Source organism: Lampris incognitus, chromosome 18 (assembly GCF_029633865.1).
Source record: "Lampris incognitus isolate fLamInc1 chromosome 18, fLamInc1.hap2, whole genome shotgun sequence".
NCBI classification, from domain to species: domain Eukaryota; kingdom Metazoa; phylum Chordata; class Actinopteri; order Lampriformes; family Lampridae; genus Lampris; species Lampris incognitus.
Genome location: NC_079228.1, coordinates 7575379 through 7596945, shown reverse-complemented (window position 1 = coordinate 7596945; position 21567 = coordinate 7575379). Strand labels below are relative to the sequence as shown.

Genomic DNA, 21567 nt, shown 5'->3' with positions numbered 1-21567 from the left:
GCAGCCGCTGCAGAGAATTCAGATGGGACTTGGTCTGACTGGCCAGGGTCAGCTGCAGTGGCCTCTTACATAAGGTTCACCTGTCCAACACCAGCTCCTTCTGCCTCCACACTCCTTCTACTGTCGCCATTCAGCAAAGCCGTACGCTGAGGGCATTTTTCTTTTCAACTCATCCCATGGCCATTCAGCACCGCCTACAAAATATTGACAATTTGTTTCTAGGTAAGGCCCTGAGATGGTCTGGCGGCCTGTCTAGGGTGTCCCCCCGCCTGCCGCCCAATGACTGCTGGGATAGGCTCCAGCATCCCCGCGACCCTGAGGGCAGGATAAGCGGTTTGGATAATGGATGGGTGGATGTTGTAGATGAATTTCGTGTGGCTTGTTTAATTAACAAGGTGGACAATCAAAGGCCCCCTAAGCTAACGCCTCAGGAAGTGACATCACGCCATGGCGCTACATACAACTGCAAATTGTGTCTGTATGATATAATCCAATGTGAGCAGCTATCTTCTGTGATCCACTCTGGTATTAGAGCTCCTCTGTAATAATGAAGCTTTTGCAGCAAATCTGTTGGAGGACAAAAAGGTTACGCAACATAATTCTTTATTCTTCTGTTAACCAGGAGGTTAAAGCCTTAAGTGATCAAGGACGATACGCTACCATTAGCTTACTTTTAGTGTGCTGCACCAACACAATCAAACTCTGTGTGTGTGTGCGTGTGTTTGTGTGTGTGTGTAATGACTTGTCTGAAGTGGTGGTCAAAGAAGCGTTTGTAGCGGGAGAAATGGGTCAGAGAAGATAGTGGGTCAGACTAAACTGTTGAAGACTTTGTGGATTAGCCAACAGCACTTTTGGAACACAGAAGCATTAGAAGCCTGTTTGACTGCCTTGAGTGTAGAACCAAGATTTACCTCATGTGCTGGGGCCGTTTGGTAAAAGGCTAATCCAAGGGCGTCCCGGTGGCGTGGCGGTCTGTTCTGTTGCTTACCAACACGGGGATCGCCTGTTCGAATCCCTGTGTTACCTCCGGCTTGGTCGGGCATCCCTACAGAAACATTTGGCCGTGTCTGCGGGTGGGAAGCTGAATGTGGGTATGTGTCCTGGTCCCTGCACTAGCGCCTCATCTGGTCGGTCAGGGTGCCTGTTCGGGGGCTGGGGGAAATAGCGTGATCCTCCCATGTGCTACGTCCCCCTGGTGAAACTCCTCGCTGTCAGGTGAAAAGAAGCGGCTGGTGACTCCACATGTATGGGAGGAGGCATGTGGTAATCTGCAGCCCTCCCCGGATCGGCAGGGAGGGTGGAGCAGAGACCAGGATGGCTCAGAAGAGTGGGGTAACTGGCAAGATACAATTGGGGGGGAGTAACTGCCGCGAGGCGTGTCCCATGTGACGACATGGCAGTTTTAATACTCCCTCATTATCAGTTCACTGACGGTGATACTACCTGTGTGTATCATTACTGTGAAGCACAATAATGAATTACTGCACAACTGACAGACTGGGTTCATCTTGTCTGACGGCTTCTCTCTCTCTCTCTCTCCCTCTCCCTCTCTCCCTCTCTCTCTCTCTCTCTCTCTCTCTCTCTCTCTCTCTCTCTCTCTCTCTCTCTCTCTCTCTCTCTCTCTCTCTCTCTCTCTCTCTCTCTCTCTCTCTCTCTCTCTCTCTCTCCCTCTCCTTCTCTCTCTGCAGCATCAAGTTACTAGCGGTCCAGGACTTGCTGGAGCGGGAGGCCCTTGATAAGGTACAAGCTCCCCTGACGTCACTGGTCTTTGACTGTGTGTGTGTTTGTGTGTGTTTGTGTGTGTTTGTGTGTGCTCTCACTGAGCTCCTCCAGTGGGACTGCGGGTCAGACGGTTGTCTCCGTCATCCAGATCCAGTCTGACAGGCGCTTGATCCGCAGCACTGGGAGAGATGTCACCCCCTTCGATGAGGATTCAGTCAGAACCTGCTGCTCAGTTAGACTCCATCACTGAGTCCACTGCTCACTTTTGCAATGGCTGTTGCCTCTCAGTCTCTCTCTGTGTCTCTCTCTGTCTGTCTGTCTCCCTGTCTCCCTGTCTCTATCTCTCTCCCCCTCCTCCCCCGTGTGGGCCGTGTGTAAATGTCTTCTATTTCCAGGCTCACATTAGAGTTTGAACCGTGTTGCCGTCTCTCCTGTGCATTCATGGCTATAAATACGTGGTGGTTGCTGTGTGTGGAGGGTGTCTCTCCACCCACGTCAGGAACTGGGGTACACACACATGTTCCCCTCCTGAGCCCCGCTCCGTCCCACACAACCTCCATTAACCTGGATGCTGTAAAGTACCACCAGCTGCTGTAACAACCAAATAATATCCACATACCACATAATTAATAGATAGATAGATAGATAGATAGATAGATAGATAGATAGATCCATATAAAAAGTCCAAGATTATGATTCAATATAATCTGTGTGTGTGTATAGCCGCTAAGACTTGTCGTCTTCTTTTACACACATATTGCCGTGATGAGTTGGCTACCACTCAGGCTTGGCACAGATGTGGATCTTGCGGAGGCGAGATGCTCACATCTAGAATACGCTGCCATACTGGATGCACAACTAGGTCAACACACCAGCATGAGACTCTGATTTAGGGTGGAGAGGAGGGGTGGTGTGTGTTTGTGTGTGTGTGTGTGGGTGTGTGTGTGGTAGGAGTGGGGGTCGGGGGGTTGTGAGGTCAGGTTACATCTGGATCCAGGTCACACATCAGACTGTCCTAGCATGGGTCATGGTGGTTCTCAGTTTCACCTCTGGAGAAGTTCCCACACCCTCCTCTTCATCAGCTCTCATGCTCTGTTCCCTCTGATCTGCTTCTTCTGCCCAGTGAGCTGTGGTTATGGTGCTTCTACTGAAGGCTTCAGTAGAAGCACCATAAAGAGAAGATGTGGTCTACTGAAGCCTTCAGTAGAAGCACCATAAAGAGAAGATGTGGTCTACTGAAGCCTTCAGTAGAAGCCATAAAGAGAAGATGTGGTCTACTGAAGCCTTCAGTAGAGAAGTTGTGGTCTACGGAAGCCTTCAGTCAAAGCACCATAGAGAGAAGATGTGGTCTACCGAAGCCTTCAGTCAAAGCACCATAGAGAGAAGATGTTGTCTACTGAAGCCTTCAGTAGAAGCACCATAGAGAGAAGATGTGGTCTACTGAAGCCTTCAGTAGAAGCCATAAAGAGAAGATGTGGTCTACTGAAGCCTTCAGTAGAGAAGTTGTGGTCTACCGAAGCCTTCAGTCGAAGCACCATAGAGAGAAGATGTGGTCTACGGAAGGCTTCAGTAGACCACTAGACCACATCTTCTCCTCAGCAGTAAAGGCTGCAGTTTGACAGCGCTGCGTCTAAAGTCGAAGTATGATCATTAAGGCTCTTCTTAAGATTCAAACCTACGTAGTTACATGGCCGATTGATTTTGGAGTAAGTAGTTTGATGTCGGTGGTCCCCCCCCCCCCCATGAGGATATGGTTTGAGAAGAGCGGGTCTACAGCACTGTGCTGGCTCTCCTGGTGGGGCATCTGCATATAGAGATGATCAGGATGGCGTCCTGGTTTGTACTCTGCTGTGTGGTTCCTGCCTCGCCTGGGGGCTGAAAGTGACCCAGCAGAACCGCTTCACGTGGTGTCTACCAAGTGTGCTTGTGTGTGGATGGGCTCGGTCATAATGGTTTGGCTCACTACCTAAAGGGATGGGGTGGGGGGGTCCTACAGTCTTATGGAGTTGTGTGATGTGAATGTGTAAGAAGTACCGTTGTGTGACGTCACACATCTGACATCCAGACATCACGAGACGGTTTCAGAATGTCCAAGATTTTAATTTTTTTCTTTTTTTAGGGGGGAGATTCCCCCCCCCCATTTTTTCTCTTATCTGGCCAATTACCCCACTCTTTCAAACAGTCCCGGTCTCTGCTCCACCCCCTCTGCCGATCCGGGGAGGGCTGCAGACTACCACATGCCTCCTCTGACACATGTGGAGTCACCAGCCGCTTCTTTTCACCTGACAGTGAGGAGTTTCACCAGGGGGACGTAGCGCGTGGGAGGATCACGCTATTCCCCCCAGTTCCCCCTCCCCCCCCTGAACAGGTGCCCCGACCCACCGACCAGAGGAGGCGCTAGTGCAGCAACCAGGACACATATCCGCATCCAGCTTCCTACCTGCAGACACGGCCAATTGTGTCTGTAGGGACGCCCGACCAAGCCAGAGGTGACACGGGGATTCGAACCGGCGATCCCTGTGTTGGTAGGCAACGGAATAGACCGCTACGCCACCCGGACGCCCCCAAGACTTGAAATTTAACAGACAAATTTGAGCAGTTTCTCATTCAGAGGATGCGAGTCAGTTTCGGGGTTGTTTGTTTTTTGGCCTTGTCTCTAAGTAACCGCCCGGCCGGCGGTGAAGTGTTAAGCAGTCATTAGCTGCCGAGTTGACGCCTCACCACCACCAGTACTGGTCTCAGATCTGGCCTTTGTGTTTGTCAGAGATTGTTATGAAACCTTAAGACGTTCGCGCAGATCTCGGGGTAATTAATATTACATGACTACATCATGGGATGTGAGGCGGCAGTCCAGCGCACAACGCTCGCGTTCTGCGAGGAAACTAGTACGAGCGCACCCACCCCCGCATTCCCACACAGAGAGTACACTCTGATCCCCTGGCACACACTCCTGCAGCAACTTAGCAGATTTATTCTCACTCTACCGGCACTCAGCGTTGCCTTTTTCCTACCCACTAAAAGAAAAGGGCTCTCGGCCTCTGCACAAACCCCCGCTAGAAGGACTTTCTGGAAACTCTGCACCGTATCTGGCCGTGGACGGACGACGGTAACGTCGACACACTCGTTTGGTCTCTGCCCGGATCTCACAGAAGGGGAAAAATACGGCCGTTATGCATGCAATCCAAGACTCCTTCTGCTCGAGTCATGTTCAAAGCGGTGCTGCAGAATATGAGGCCGCGGTCTGGAGAGACCTGGCAGTAAATCCTGTAGAGGGTCCTGACCCCGGGAGACCAGAAAGCAGGGCTTCACTCATCCGGCTGCATATTCTACTGAAGAGGACAACGATAAGCTTTTGTGGCCCAAATCCTGGCTGCTCTGCACGTACTTGATCTTTGTGACAAGCAGGATTGATGACTCCTGTCTCTTAACTCCAATTACAGTAATTGGATAATTACACACTCTGCACTGGAAAAAAGACAATAGTGTGCTTCATTTCATAAATGTAGTCGGGCTTCCCTTGCTGTACCTGAGCTAGCTGAGCCGGACCTTATTGCAGGAGTCTCCTCGGTGCCAGGTGGTTCCTTGGGGCCCGGGAGCCAAGGCGGGGTCGCGAACGCTTCGCTCGCTTTTCGGTCGTCACGGGTAGAATTACGAGGCCGGTTTGTGCTTTTGCCAAAAGCGCTGCCGGCAAAGCGATTCATCCTCATGTCGGTGACAGGTGCTGCGGTCGTGGGGAAATGGGATGGAAATAAATTCTTATGGGCTTTCTAAACCCCTCGACAGTCTGAAATTGCATCGTTATTATTGCTTATGTGTTGGTTGGCAAGGTGGGAGCAGTACACAAAATGAAAAACCCAATAGGCAGACGGTCTGGAGAGGGAGGTGGGGGGGGGTGATGTGACCAGATTGATTTGCAAGCTCTTAAAACGTTAATTTGTGTCGTTTCATTGTGGGCCACCTCCTAGCAAGGCTGTATTGTGTGTGTGTGTGTGTGTGTGTGTGCTACATAGGTGGGGTTCCTGTAGCCCTCCTAGCCTTTCCTCTGTGGTTAATTATAGATGGCAGGAGGATGCCACAGGAATTTGAACGGCCGGCAGCTTCCCGGCGTGTCCCCTGTTCTCCTCCTCTGTGGCCGTCCAGGTCTTTCAGTGCCCTCCACCTTAAGGCTGGAGTTGCCCCGGAGTCCGCCGTGCCCTCCAGCGACGTTACGCCACCGCTGGTTTAGTCACCCCACGTGCTGATGGCGCTTACTTCCCCTCTCTGAATGCATTTCCTCTGTCAAATGGAGCTACTTGAGTTCAGTGAACTTCCAGTTGATTCGCGGTGCTTTCTGACTGTCTGAGCAAAACACCAGACAGAGTGAGGAAGTACCGACCCGCCACGACGCGGTGAAATACCCCTCGTGAGGCGTGCGTGGGCTGAAATGTAGTAGGATGGCTCCACAAAAAAGTGTCTTTTATGCCTTGTGCTTTATTGTCTTCATGGCTTGATGTGTGTGTGTGTATCCCCCCCTCCTTTTCTTTCTCCGAATTGTTCTTGACCAATCACCCCACTCTTCCGAGCCGTCCCGGTCTCTGCTCCACCCCCTCTGCCGGTCCGGGGAGGGCTGCAGACTACCACATGCCTCCTCCCATACATGTGGAGTCACCAGCCGCTTCTTTTCACCTGACAGTGAGGAGTTTCACCAGGGGGATGTAGCGCGTGGGAGGATCACGCTATTCCCCCCAGTTCCTCCTCCTCCCTGAAGCAGCGCCCCGACCGACCAGAGGAGGCGCTAGTGCAGCGACCAGGGCACATACCCGCATCCAGCTTCCCACCCGCAGACACGGCCAATTGTGTCTGTAGGGACGCCCGACCAAGCCGGAGGCAACACGGGGATTCGAACCGGTGATTCCTGTGTTGGCAGGCAACGGAATAGACCGCTACGCCACCCGGACGCCCGGCTTGATGTGTGTTGGTAGTCTGATGTGGGTTGTGAGAGTTTCTTTTGTCTCCTGTTCTGTCATTGTGTGTAGTATACGAGCACTGATACCCTGTCCTTCCTTTGTGCCGTGTGCCAGTTCTGTCTGGAGCTGAACCAGGGCTCGCTGGCCAGCGTACGCAAGTGGAGAGGACCGCGGGGCATCTGGAAGAGCGCGGTATCTGAGAAGCCCACAGGACACTCCAGCAAGGTACTGTAACCACTGTAAATGCCCGTCTGCCACCGGCAGCACTCTACCAATCCTGCCTCTGTTGAACACGCACCCACACGGCACACAAGACCACCTCTCTAGAGATGAACCCCGACCGGCAGCACTCATGAGTGCTTACAAACCTCTAAAAAGCCTCTGCAGCAGGCTTTAGATTCAGACAATGCAGCGAGCTGGATACGCTTTTCAAGGAACTCGGGAGGCCTGAGTGAAAATAAATCCTGGCGATGCATTTGCCCCAGAGAGGTTTCCTCTTTTCTCAGTAATGCCTCTCTAAACAACCAGGACGACACTGAGCATTCCGAACGAGACGGCAGTGACCCTCGATATAAACTTGAGCTAGGCCTGCCGGGTTCTCTCCGGCCGTAGCGTTCCGTCACATAAGATGGACACTGGAGATAATGACGAGGAGTCATTAAAGCCCGTCCTGTTGGCTGCTCCTGCAGTTTATCAGCAAGCTGGTATTGTCAGTATTTGCTGGAACAGGGCCTCAGTTTTCCCTTCTGAGGAACAGGTCGTGTATCTGATGTGTAATTACCACTCTAAAGGTGCCGTGTGTGCTTGTGTGCACGCATGAGTTGTGACACTTTTAAATCCTGTTTTCATTGGAGGCAAGACAAAACTTTTTTTCCCAAACATTGCCTGGCCTGTTTGAAAAGTCTAAAATGAGAAGAGGAACTCTTTATGTTGAGCGTGGGGGTGTGAGAGAGAAGTTGCACTCATTATTCATATTGAGCAAATAACTTTCTAGGATGAGCAGACAGTGGGTGTTATATAACTTAAGTTCCCAGGAGACGGCTCGCGGAGTGCTATTTGATTCCGCATAGCTACGTGTTTCCTGTAAAAACAGGAAGCTGGGGGGGGAGGCCTTGTCGTGGCTATTTGCTTGGCGTTTACAGCAGCCAATATCACTGAATGGGCTGCAGATGGAAGGGGGCCCTGTGAGATGTTCAGAGTCAGAAACACTTCATTTGTCATTTCATTTCATGCACTTGCGCAGATGAAATGAAATGAAACATGGTTTCCCTCAGCCCACAACAGTGCAACACAAAGACACAAACACATATCCAGAAACTACAAGAACTACAAGAACACACATATCCACACTAACACATATTTAGACTAACACACATAACCAAACTAACACATATATTTAAACTAACACACATATCCAAACTAACACACATATCCAAACTAAAAAAATAAAATAAAATCCCTGTCCAGGAGAACGAACGCCAGCCAGGATGACTGTCCGAACTGCTGGTCTGCATGGGCTAGCAGTTAGCTTAGCCTGCCCTGCTTCTGCGTCCTGTCAGACCGCCCTCGGTGTTTCCTCTTCAGGTGCAGCTCCGGTCAGGGCCGTGGTCCTTGGACCCACAGGAGGCAGCAGACCAAGCTCTCCCAGCCGATCCAACACCAGCTCTCCCAGCCAGACACCTTCGACACACCTCCCCGCACTCCACACGACAACACTAAAAACACAGTCAAGGCGAGGCGAGGCTGCCGCCAGACCGCCCTCGGTGTTATTGGAACTGCCGGTCTGCATGGGCTAGCAGTTAGCTTAGCCTGCCCCGCTTCCGCGTCCTGTCAGACCGCCCTCGGTGTTTCCTCTTCGGGCACAACTCCAGGCAGGGCCTCGTGGTCCCCCACAGGATGCAGCAGACCAAGCTCTCCCAGCCGATCCAGCGCCAGCTCTCCCAGCCATCAAACGAAGTCCCAGCCATCAAATGAAGTCGATGGCTGGGACTTCAAGGCATCAAACAAAATGTTGTTTGATGCCGTGCCAGAGGGCGGGCCGGCGGAGGGGACCGGGTACAACGGTGTGTGGTGACGATACCTGCGTAAACGTGACGATCAGTGAAGACATATTTGATTAAAAAAACTTGATTAAAAATGATGATTTGATTATTTGACTTGATTATTTGATTAAAAAAAGACATTGATTAAGAAAAACTTAGACATCTATTTTGATTTCATGGGAACTTCAAGTATCACTGCAACGTCCTTGTACGTTGCCCTTTTCTCGTTCCATCTCCATGTGGACATCTGGACTACCTACACACTGCAGCACTGACCAGCTGTAGTCATAATGGCTGACTGAGTATGTTAACGTTGCAGGCCGGAATGGCCCCACGGAGACATACAGTACATTCCCCCAGGTCAGAAATGGATTTACCAAGGGATGTCCCAGTGGCCAGACCAGTTATATGCACTACATTGTTGACTCACGTCTAAGCGTAACATCCTGAGACTTGAATCCTATAGATTTCAGTCACGTGACTGACGCGGAGCCCTGGCGGGCAAAACAAAGTTCCAGCATGGCGGCCAACAGTGGAAACTCCATAGAGCAGCAGCACAGACCTGTCAATTTTCCAGCTGTTCCAAGCATTTGGATCACCTTACGAAAGAAGAAAGACAAAGATATGTTGACAAACTACAAGTTTTGGGCACTTTTGATCCATATACAGCGCCCGCCGCAGTATTTCAGTCTCTGAAAGCAGCAAAGTCCCTGCCAGAGCTCCAGTTTGGCGATGTTTACATATATCTTGTGGAGAATCCCTCTCCTTACACTGCCGCCAGGATGAACGCTTACAAAAGTACAGACAGTTACATGTATTTTCGTTCTGGATGGGTCAGTAATGCTGCTGTTTGAGAAGTGTTTTGCCCGCCAGGTGGGCGTTCCAATATGAATGTGACATCACGTGAAAACCACTCAATTCCGGTTGTCAGCTGACGGCCATCTGATGGTTTGTTTGTTTGTTGTGCTGTTTCCTTGCTTTTCAACTTTTAATTGATTTTTTTTTTTTACTAATTTATTAATCTCCGTTGGGGAAACTCTTTCTCTGCATTTAACCCATCGTAGCTGTGTAGTAGTGGGCAGCCGCCGTGCAGCGCCCAGGGACCAACTCCAGTTCATCTCGCCATGCCTCGGTCAGGGGCACAGACAGAGTATTAACACTAACATGCATGTCTTTTTGATGGTGGGGGAAACCGGAGCACCCGGAGAAAACCCACTGCAGACACGGGGAGATCATGCAAACTCCACACAGAGGATGACCTTGGATAATCCCCAAGGTTGGACAACCCCAGAATTTGAACCCAGGACCTTCTTGCCTTGAGACGACAGCGCTAACCACTGGGCCACCATGCCAAAGTGCTTGTACTATTTTATGGATTTTATCCTATCATCAAACATTGCACAGACTTGACATATAGCTGTAGAGAATAGACGGGATGCCAACTGGTGAGAACTGTGTGGACTCAACCGTCTTTGTTTCAGTCTCCGATCTTGTCTGGTTTTATTTAATTTAAGTTCGTCTAACAAATACCCTCAAGATCAAGTCAAATCCTGAGCAAAATGGAGTGGCTTTAGCTGATCTGTCCTAGCAGCCTCAAACAACTCAACGAAACTGAGGGAATAATACTGAATGGCAACAAGCCGCCAGTGCCTGATCCTTGCAGTAGGCCTAGTAATTTGGGCCCTTGCTAGTAGATTTCACTCCCTGTAAACTCTCCAAGGGCCACAATCATCCCTCCTTTCCAGCAGGTTGATTTTGGAGCCCATCCCTGTCTGTTAACATCCGCTAGCCATATGCTATTAGCTTCCTGTACTAAACAGATTACAGTTATACCCTGTACTGGCCACAGTTGTCCCCCCCCCCCCAGCTTCTTTTCCTGCAAAGATAATGGCTCCACTTACCTCATCTGACTGCAGGAGCTGCATCCATCTTGTTCAGAGGATTGAGGAGCTGGAGCGAAGAATTTCCATGTTCCATCAGATTCAGGAAGGAGAAAAGATTGTGGACACCATCATAACCTTCGGCCCTGCACAAGACAACACCACCACTACAGGAGAGATGGACTCCAACATTCCCCTCTCCACCGAAGATGAGGCTGCTGCCCCATTTTCTCCTCCATCTGCTGCTGCTGATCCCTGGATCCAGCTCAGGGTGAAGCCCAAAGCCCCAACAAATTCCACTCCATCCCATCCTGAGCTCTGGTCCACAGTCCGCCCCTGTAAGCTGAGTGGAAGGCGTCTCTCTTGTGTTACCCCATCATATGAAATCAAACTGAGCAACAGACATCCTCAATCTCCATGACGTTCTTCCACTTAGCTGTAACCCCAGTCTTTCAGTCTCCACTGACCCCCATCCTCCTTCACCCTCCCATGCCGACACTTCAGTCTCTCCACTCGTGTATCACTCTGGCACCACTCAGCCAGATGTGGACAATCTTCTTGCCCCACTACTCGTCGCTCCGACTCAGTTTACTCCTGCACCTTGGGCCTCTTCCCTGCCTTCTTCCCCCACCGTTGTCCACTCTTCCTTAACCCCATCGCCTCAAACCCCATCATCAACCACCAGCCTGACCACACTTGTCATAGGGGATTCCATTATTAAAAAAAAAGTCCAAAGAAAATCAGCTAAGTGCTTTTGTTTTCCATGCGCTAAGGTGGCTGATATTAGGGGGGAAATGCACCAGGCTCCTTGACAAATATCCTAGTGATAATTACAACATTATAATCCATGTTGGCTGCAACGACTTCCCCCAGCAGAGATCTCAAATCTTAAAATAGCATTTTATCAAGGTTCTTGACTCTCTTAAAGACTGTGGCAGAAGGATTTTTATCTCCGGCCCTATTCCTCTTTTTAAACGAGGCATCGGTCGCTTCAGCAGGACTCTTGCTCTCCACACCTGGCTTCTATCAACCTGTGCAGTGCACAATGTGTGTGTTTTTTCTTTTTTAGCAATAATTTTAATCTTTTTTGGAATTATCCATCTTTTTATAGAAATGATGGCATCCACCCCAGCGCCCTGGGTGGATGTATTTTAACTGACCGCTTGTTTTATACAGTTTTAACTCTACTGGGCCCTGACTAATAACTACAACCTGTCCACAGCCCTTACTGGCTACTTCCGGTCTCCAGCTGAGCAACTACTTTGCCACGCCCCCACCGCCATGACGCCCACTGTAATGCTCACCAGCGCCACCCTGTGACCTGGCGCTCCCAATCACTTACAGCTCCTCTCAAACAACTCCCTCAGTGAAACAAATGGACCCCTCAGAGAACCCAGAGCACAGTGAAAGGCAATGAACTTCAACTATACCTGTCTTAATTAGCAATAGAATCAAGTTATTCAAGCAAAGCTGTTAACTTCTCCAATTTACATAATGTGGCATACCAAGCCATACTTGTAATACCCACTACATGTACAGCTAAACTAGCTCTTCTCAACGTCAGATCTCTCTCAAACAAATATTTTTTTTTTGGTAAATTATCTTATTTCTTCACATAACCTTGATTTTTTGCTTTTAACTGAAACCTGTCTGGACAAAGTCAGCAAAGTAAACACTCTTACTGAATCAGCCCCTCCGAACCATAATTTTATCAACACCACCAGGCAGGAAAGAAGGGGGGGTGGCAACCCTATTTAAAGATTCATACCAATGCAAGCAAGTTTCATTTGGTAGTTTTATGTCACTTGAATACCTCTGCACTCTCCTTAAATGTTCTCCTTGCAGTCTACTTTTAATTATTTATGGACCTCCAAGTCACCCAGCTCGGCATTTTCTTGGAGTTAAGTGAACTCTTATCTGCAGTTTGCACAGACTTTGATTTTCTAGTAATAGCTGGCAACTTCAACATCCAAGTTGATAACCCAAAGGATAATTATGCAAATGAACTTAACACACCATTTGATACTTGTGGCCTATATCAGCATGTGAAGGAGCCTTGCATCGTGGGTACAATGTTAAACTGCAACCGTCGGGTCGGCGGCAGCTAAACCGGCACCCCCACTTCAACCCTTGGGTTGTTATGAGGAGGGAGTGTGGACACCCAGCAGGACTAAAAAAAAAAAAGCCTGTCAAAGGGAGGATGACTTCCTCTGGGAACCAACGGCCATCCATACCTGGAGAGAAGATAGGGACCACCGGGTACTTCCCCTACTGAAACACAATGATGACTCAACCAATGCTGAGGCATCAGCTGTGCTCCTACGACCTCCATAGGTTACGGAACTGATGATGATGATGATGGAGCCCACCCACTCTCAAGGACATACTCTGACCTTGATCATCACTAAGGGTCTCAATGCGTCAATACTGGTCAGGGACTTGGCTCTTTCGGATAATTTCTGTGTATTTTCTGACTTGCTTGTTACATCCAATCCCCAAATCTGAACAACGGTTGTAAGAACAGGTACTTCAGTGACCATACTGCTGCTCTTTTTAGACAGACAGTATCTACAACGTCAAGTGAAATATCTGACTCTGTTGATGTTCTGCTGAATAACTTCAATTCCAAAATATTCTCATCTCATCTCATCTTATCATCAGCTGCTTCTGCGGGGTCGGATCGCGGTGGCAGCAAGCTAAGTAGGGCACTCCAGATGTCCCTCTCCCCAGCAACACCCTCCAGCTCCTCCTGGGGGATCCCAAGGCGTTCCCAGGCCAGATTGGACATGTAGTCCCTCCAGCGAGTTCTGGGTCTACCCCGGGGTCTCCTCCCAGTTGGTCCTCCTGGACCAGTCTGCGATGCCAGAAGTCGGCACACAATTCCAAAATATTGTATGTTATAAACAACATTGCACCAGTAAAGCATAAGAAAATCACTTATAAACAGAAAGCACCCTGGAGACCTGATCCAAATGTGAGGCTGAGGAAAAGGGAATGCAGAAAAGCTGAACGCAAAACCAATTTTCGAATACACTGATATCTACAAAGACAGGCTTCGCTCCTACAACAATACAATCTGCAAAGCAAGACAATCCTTTTTCTTCGGTATCAAAAATACAAATAATGCAAGCACTTTATTTGCCACAGTAGAGACTGACAAATCCTCCCCACAAATAGATTCTGTCCACTGATAAGTGTGATGAATTTGCGTCCTTTTTGATGGTATCAGACTTGATATTAGCTCAAGCCTGAACCAAATGTTCAACTTAGCAACTGTAAGTACAAGGAAACCAGTTCTGATGTCAAGAGTTCAGCCCCATCAGCAGATACCTTATTGGAAATAGGGTAATGCTTTATTTTAGGGGGGTCAGAAATGACCTAGTAATAAGGTGGTAGTTTTTACAGGTAATTTTACAGCTAACCCTAACCCTCCCTACCCCTAACCCAAATTACAAGGTAATTTCAACATTATTACTAAGAAATTATGTGATAATTACCACTAGGTAATTCACGACCCCCTCCGACCCCCTAAAATAAAGTGTAACTGGAAATAGTGCAACGCCTTAATTCTTCCACTTGTCTTGACGGTTTGCCCACTAACTTTTTAAATAAAAATTTTAACTCCACAGAAACCAATGCTCTTAACAAAGTGATTGTATCATTTTTGTCTGGTACCTTTTGTTCCTCCTAGAAAACTGCAGTAGTTAAGCCCTTATTACAAAAAAAGGCAATCTCAATTCCTCTATCCTAAGCAACTTCCAACCCATCTCAGACTTACCCTTTTTAGGCAAAATTATAGGGGAGGCAGTTTTTAATCAGCTAACACATTTCTTAATTTTAAATTATTATTTTTTCAAATTTCAATCAGGCTTTCATACCAATCACAGCATAGACATGGCTCTTATAAAGGTTTTAAATGATTCGTTTTAATTGTGATTAAGGCAAGACATCAATTTTAGTGCTTTTACATCTTAGTGCAGCCGTTGATATGTATGGTCACTCACAGTATACTTTTACGTAGACTGGAAAACTGGGTTGGTTTCTCTGAAACAAATTTAAAATGGCTGAAATCATATTTGGAGGACACAGATTATTTTGTCGCTATTGGGAACCATAATTCAAAACGCATGCCCTTGACATCTTGATGCATGCTTGAAAATCCAGGTAAGAAAATCAAAGAAGGTTGAATCAGTTCATCTGGAATGTTTGCAATGTTGGGAATGTTTGCAATCACAGCATTGTAAGATGGCAACACGCATTTGTAATTATGTTTCTGTCGCCATCTTACAATGCTGTAATTGCAAACATTCCTTAGTCCTCTGTGAATAGTACAGATAGCCATTGAAACTCTAGTTAATGGTCACACCCACATTTTGCATATAAAACTGGTTGTTGGTGTCGGTCATTATGCATCTGTATAAGGGGTGGGGTTGCCTGCAGTCAGTTTAGACTGAAGAGGTCACTTAGTTGAGTGATGAAACGTGTCTGTCGATAAACATTGTATCCAGATGAACTGATTCAACCTTCTTTGATTGGCATGCCCTTGACCTGTGGTGTCGCTCAAGGGTCAATTCTCAGACCATTCTTTTTAACGTGTACATGTTCCCACTTGGCCACATAACTCAGAACAACAACCTTCCTTATCATAGTTATGCTGATGACACTCAAATTTACATAGCTGTCATCAAATGACTACAGTCCTATAGAGTCATTATGCAAATGCATTGTGCAAATGAATAACTGGATGTCTCAAAAACTTACAAATTTAATTTTATTTGGCAGCAAAGATGAGTGGCTCAGGGTTGCCGGTCACTTAAAGGACAAGGCACTAAAAACAAAGGAGAGGGTTAAGAACCTTGGTGTTTTCATTGTGTCCAACCTAAGTTTTGACAGTCACGTAAAAGCAATAACAACATCAGGGTTTTACCACCTTAAAACGTAGCCGAAGTCAGGAACCTTCTGACAAAACAAGATTTGGAAAAACCGATTCATGCTTTTATCTCCAGCAAAATTGAATGGACTTATGACAGGACTTCTGAAGAAGACCATCAGGCTCCTGTAATATATTCAAAATTCAGCTACAAGACTTCTGACCAATACCAAAAAGGACAGCCCACACCACCCCAGTTCTTAGATATCTACACTGGTTGCCAGTAAGCCACAGAATTGATTTTTAAAGTCTACATATTTATAAATCTCTACATAGAGTTGGCTTTAAATATGATTGATAATTCTTGAGCAATATAAACCTGCGAGACCTCTTAGATAACTAAGAAGTGGACTGCTTGTGGTGCTCAGGGTAAAATCTAAACAAGGAGAAGCGGCTTTTAGTCATTATGCACCACAGCGCTGGGACCAGTTGCCTGATGGTCTTAGGAATGGCCCAACCTTTGCCGTTTCTAAACCCAGACCGAAAACGTTATTGTTCTCAAGCGCTTTTAAGTACATGTTTTTACAACTCTGTCTTGTTATCATTGTATTATTATTTCTAATATTTGTATATATCTATTTTTATTCTTTTACTCCTTTATCTTATCTTTTAATTACTTTTAATTACTTCTGTACAAATTTTATCCTTTATTTGGCTCTTTTCAATTGTGTTGTTTTAACTTTGAATTTAATTTTTTTTAACTTTGTATTGTGTTGTTTTAACTTCCCTGTACAGCACCTTGAGCCTCCCTCTGTGTATGAAACGTGCTTTATAAGTAAAACTGCCTTGCCTTGCCTTATGTCTGTATGTTTTCCTACCAAATAAAGGCACAAATTGACCAAAACATAACTTTTAGTAGATCCCACGCAACAGCAGCCAAGTAAAGCTCAAGTAGCTTTATGATATAAAGAAGTGCAGGTTGTATTGAAATGTGTTCCTACTTGGTTTGAGGGGCTGTGGTCGAATGGCAAATGAATGAACTGTATTGGGGTTGATGTTGAGTACATTTATGGAGCCCAACACTTCAATCTGATTACGTTTCCCGTGATCCTCTGTTCTCAGGGAGTGAGCTACTCTGGTTTTTTGTGGGATAGCTCCTCTGGTATCGACCTGAAGGATGCCACTGTCCTGGAGAGCCCCGTCACCAATGGCAATGGGAATCATACTTACCCCCGACTCTACCTGGCTCACTTCTTTGTAAGTCATGAGATGAAGTTAGAGATGGCTCTGCGTGTGTTACAGTAATTTAACTTCCATAGAAGTTCCATAGCCAGTGCCTCACTTTTCTGACTGGCTGACCACTAGATCGGTTCATCCGAGCTGACGCTGGCGAACCTCAACATGAGAGCCACGGCCCAGTCAGGAGAAACCAACGGCAAGAAGCACGACCTAGACGAGCCCAGACACCAACGCCTCTCGCCCAGCATCCAAGAAACACTCAAAGGTCAGTCAGAAAGCTTTGGGTAAATTCCTCCGATCAGTCAAAAAACCCAAGGCCAGGAAAGAAGGCTGAATTAAGGGTAACCACTGACCTCACATTACCCGTCACTAAGTTAAGGGCTTGTCACGTTTATTCCCTCAAACCTGGCAAAATAACCTCTATAATTAAATGGTAACCAAACCCTTTTAGTGAGTTTGCTGACATAACAACATTAATAATGGATCTGGTTGATTATCAACATTGAAAGACAGACAGACCCGAAGAACCAGCCAAATAAAAAGAACTAGCATAGTTCAGTGCTGGTTCTTCGGCACACCTACATCCAACTGAGCCATTATTAGTGTTATTCATATTAATTAGCTAATGTTAAGCTAATATTAATGTTAATAGCTGCAGCTGTGTTTATCCTGCTATGGTAGCAACACAGAGTACCAAGACCAGCCTGACATGTGTTTAACCTTTCATATGATTTTTATGCTGTAGATATCCGCAAACTCACTAAAAGGGTCTGGGGTTTACTCTTTAGAGCTGCTATGAGGAGTTTTGGATTTTTGTTGATTTTGTGTAACGCTGTGGACAAAAGCAGAAGTGTGTAATGGAAGAATGACTTAATTTTGCACAAGCGTTGCTGCGGAGATCTACATTCAGCCTCTGGGTAGCAGATGCATTTGTTTTGGAGAGGTGTTTTGGAAAAGTGGTTGTTTGGAGCGATGAGGTAATGTATCTCTGACTGTGACCTCACATCCCATCTGTGAAGTGAATGGTTTCATCAAATTTTGCAGGGAATCTAATCCCCCAGAGACAGTTATCTGGAATTATTTGGAAACATTACATAACAATATCAAGTCATTCTTACTGATTATCTCATTCGCGTACCTCGGTGGTCATATAGAGGCATCAACATTAAACTGGGACTGATAAACAACTGGTGGAACAAACCTTCTCGTAGCAGCTTTAAATGTAGTCATGTTGGGGGTAAATGGCCTCCGTGGTGAATGATGTTGCTCTTGTTGTTCCCGGCCTCATTGGTGCGGTGCAGGTGAGAGGGATCTGGTGGTGCTGGGTCATTTCGGCATGCCGCCCCACAGCACTGAGCTGGACGTCCTCAGGAAAGAGAAGCTGTGTGCTCTGCTGCCGTCCAGCCAGTTCACCAACATCAGCACCCGCTCGCCACAGGGCTCCCGCTGCCTGGACAACATCTGGCTCAGCCGGCCCCTCAAGAAGCTCTACACAGGTTAGTCTGTGTGTGTGGGTGTGTGTGTGGGGGGGGGGGGTTCAAAGGGTTGGGGGTAGTTTTGTACAGAGGAACAATGTGCCCTCTATTGTTAACCAGTCCACTCCTGCGTTTCCTGGATTTCCGTCCACAGTGAGGTGCATGGGTTCGTACGGTCATTCATTTTTTTTTTGTGGAAAAGTTTGGTAAATTTGAAACTACAATTTCCAAGCCCTGAAAGGGTTGTGGAAGATATGTAAAGGTTTACAAGTTTTGGAAAACTCACAGAAATCCGACTAAAGCAGCATCAACTCTGTTAATCAAAATAAAGTAATAGCAGGTGCAACCATTGTGCCAGGGCTTTACAATTTCCGTTGCGTGTGTGTGAACATGCGACCGTTTGTCTCTGTATGCTAACGTGTGCCTCTGCTGGCTAGCCTTCCCATCAGCTAGCTAGCTAGCTAGCCTGTTGACTTTGTGCCCAGCAAGCGCAGTTTCAACAATCAGTGGCTACAAATGCACAAAATGTGAAAGTTTGTGTGACTTATATACAATATTTGATATACAGACTCACTTTTGCATCTTGTGTAGTGTTAAAACACACCTTTTCAGCAGCAGCTCTAAGAAACAGTTTCTCTTCGTCGTGGAAACTGAGCTGGACGTTGTGGAGAAAGCGTCAAAACGTCATTGAAAGCAAAGTTGTGTGTGTGTGTGTGTGTTTGTGTGCATGTGTGTGTGTGTGTGTGTGTGTGTGTCAGGTCACTTCCTGGTGCTGCGGGAGGGCCTCACCAATCCCTGGATCCCTGACAACTGGTCGTGGGGTGGAGTGGCGTCCGGTCACTGTCCCGTCGTGGCGGAGTTCTTCGTGGACGCGTGCCCTAAGGAGCTGAGCAGGAACGGGGTGGCGGTGGTGGAGCGAGGAGATGTAATGTCCAAACACGAGCGGTGACGACGCACGCACAACAAAAGACAGATTCAGGTCATTTCAGGGCAGATTCCAAAACAACTTTTTGGGGGGGGGGGGGGACTTTATCCTGCTTGGATTCTGCTTCGTCCTGGTTTACGAAGAAGCCCGATCAATGCGAAGAAGTGCCAAGATTGCCTTTTCTCTTTTTGTTTCGTTTTATCAGTGTATAATAGTTGGTGTAAGCAGCAGATCTATGGAAATGTTCTAAATAAGTTTAAACAGATGCAGTACTCTCATTGGTGTGTGCCAAACATTTTCTAAATGTGTATATGATATAAATAAAGTTGAAATGTTCCATCTCGGGCTTGAATGCATGACTTTTTTATAAGACATAACACAAACTGGTGCATCGGCGTCTCGTTGGTGTCTGGAATTCCAGCTCTTCGTCTGTGGCATCTCGGCTGTGCTGTGATCTAGTACTACTACTACTGCTACTGCTACTACTACTACTACTGCTACTGCTACTACTACTACTACTGCTACTACTACTACTACTACTTTTGGCTGCTCCCATTAGGGGTCGCCACAGCGGATCATCCGTTTCCATCTCTTCCTGTCTTCTGCATCTTCCTCTGTCACACCAGCCACCTGCATGTCCTCTCTCACCACATCCATAAACCTCCTCTTTGGCCTTCCTCTTCTCCTCTTCCCTGGCAGCTCCATATTCACCATCCTTCTCCCAACATACCCAGCATCTCTCCTCCACACATGTCCAACCATCTCAATCTTGCCTCTCTTGCTTTGTCTCCAAACTGTCCAACCTGAGCTGTCCCTCTAATGTACTTGTTCCTAATCCTGTCCTTCTTCATCACTCCCAGTGAGAATCTTGTCATCTTCACCTCTGCCACCTGCAGCTCCACCTCCTGTCTTTTCATCAATGCCACTGTCTCCAAATCGTACAACATAGCTGGTCTCACAACCATCTTGTAGACCTCCCCTTTAACTCGGCTGTGCTGTGATGATGATGAGGATGATGATGTGTTCTGCGAGCTGAGCGTTGATAAACTCTCACCGCGGCAGACCTATTGAATTATGTATGTGCAGGAGAAGTCATCACCTCCTGTGATGGAGCGGAGAGGGTCTCGGGCCCAGTTGTGGTTGGAGGGCAGCCAGTCTACCGGCTCCTCTTGAGCTCCTGGCCAGGATGCAAGGAGCGTTATTACCTCCCACACATGACGTCTACCCAGCGTGTGTGTGTGTGTGTGTGTGTGTGTGTGTGTGTGTGTGTGTGTGTGTGTGTGTGTGTGTGTGTGTGTGTGTGTGTGTGGAGCGCTCGTCGTTTTAAAGCAGTTGTGCGTGGTTGTGTGTAGTCACAGAGAAGGACAGCACGGTGAATTATTTAGAAGACGCTGCTGTCTCTTTCATCGCTGCTCGGAAGACAGCTGGGGCGCTGTAAAGAGAGAGGTGCAGCGTTTCAACAAAATCAGACATTCAAGGATATCTTCCAAACAAACACGCGTTACCGAGTATCTGTTATGACAGACGGGCTTACAAACTACGGGGTTTCTATTTTGGGAGAGGTTGTCGCCCCCCCACCCCCCACCCCACACCCCACTTCTGACTACAGCTCAAAAATTGCGATGGAAGTATTTGCAGTCATTGTTGCATCGTCTATAATTTCATTCAGCTGCAAATAGGTTCATAACACCCAACGTGTAGAGGGAGTCCAGGAGAGTCCAGGAAGCGGCCGTCACAGCCGGAAGCTGCTTTGTGACGCGTCTCGAGCTCACAGCGTTGCGCAAACTGTGACGCGGACGACCGATGATTTTTATGTTCTGGCTAATCTGATAATCGTTGACAGACACATCGCATTCCAGGGTTGTTTGGGAAATAGAGGTCATGTGGTGTGACAGGGTTGTCTGTTGCTGCCCTCTAGTGGCCAAGAGGTTCAATTTCACCAAATCCTCTTCGGATGTTGCCATTACCCGATACACAATTCCCCACCTCAGCAGAGTGACGTTATAAATTCATGAATTAGTCCTTATCCAAACCGCTTACCCTTACTCGGGGATGCTGGAGCCTATCCCAGCAGTCCCCGGGCAGCAGGTGGGGAGACACCCTGGACAGGCCGCCAGACCATCACAGCACTAAGTAATGTGAGAGAGTGCAGCTGAGAACTACGGCCTACATACTCTCTTAAGGCCGTGTAGGCCACAGCTCATAATACACGGCCTTTCGTCAGGCAGTGGAGGCCATAACACCGCCTGCTGAGAGGCCGTGTAGGCCATAATTCTCAGCACAGCATCTGCTTCCTGATATTGTCAGACCGCACGGATTCACTGTGTAGTCATGTCAGTTTAAGCTGTAATACAAAGAAAACCCCCTTTTTGGAATAAAAGCCACTTCATTTTGTCGTTGTTTTGTCGCAACGAACTGTGTCCTCTGCATGTGAGCCATCCTACTGTATACGAGCAGTGGGCAGCTGC

At 47.5% G+C, this 21567-nt stretch overlaps 1 protein-coding gene across 2 annotated transcripts in view; it reads left to right on the top strand.

Moving 5' to 3' along the window:
* eepd1 (endonuclease/exonuclease/phosphatase family domain containing 1) overlaps positions 1-19438 on the top strand; it is a 42520-nt gene extending 23082 nt beyond the window's left edge. The window contains exons 2-7 of one of the 2 annotated variants that reach the window (XM_056298419.1): positions 1689-1740; positions 6783-6893; positions 16583-16717; positions 16826-16964; positions 18001-18195; positions 18933-19438. In XM_056298419.1, the coding sequence (XP_056154394.1) occupies positions 1689-1740; positions 6783-6893; positions 16583-16717; positions 16826-16964; positions 18001-18195; positions 18933-19123 (823 nt within the window). In that variant the 3' untranslated portion in view covers positions 19124-19438. The remainder of the gene's footprint in view (positions 1-1688; positions 1741-6782; positions 6894-16582; positions 16718-16825; positions 16965-18000; positions 18196-18932) is intronic. The other variant, XM_056298422.1, reaches the window with a different exon arrangement.
* The last annotated feature ends 2129 nt before the right edge of the window (positions 19439-21567 follow it).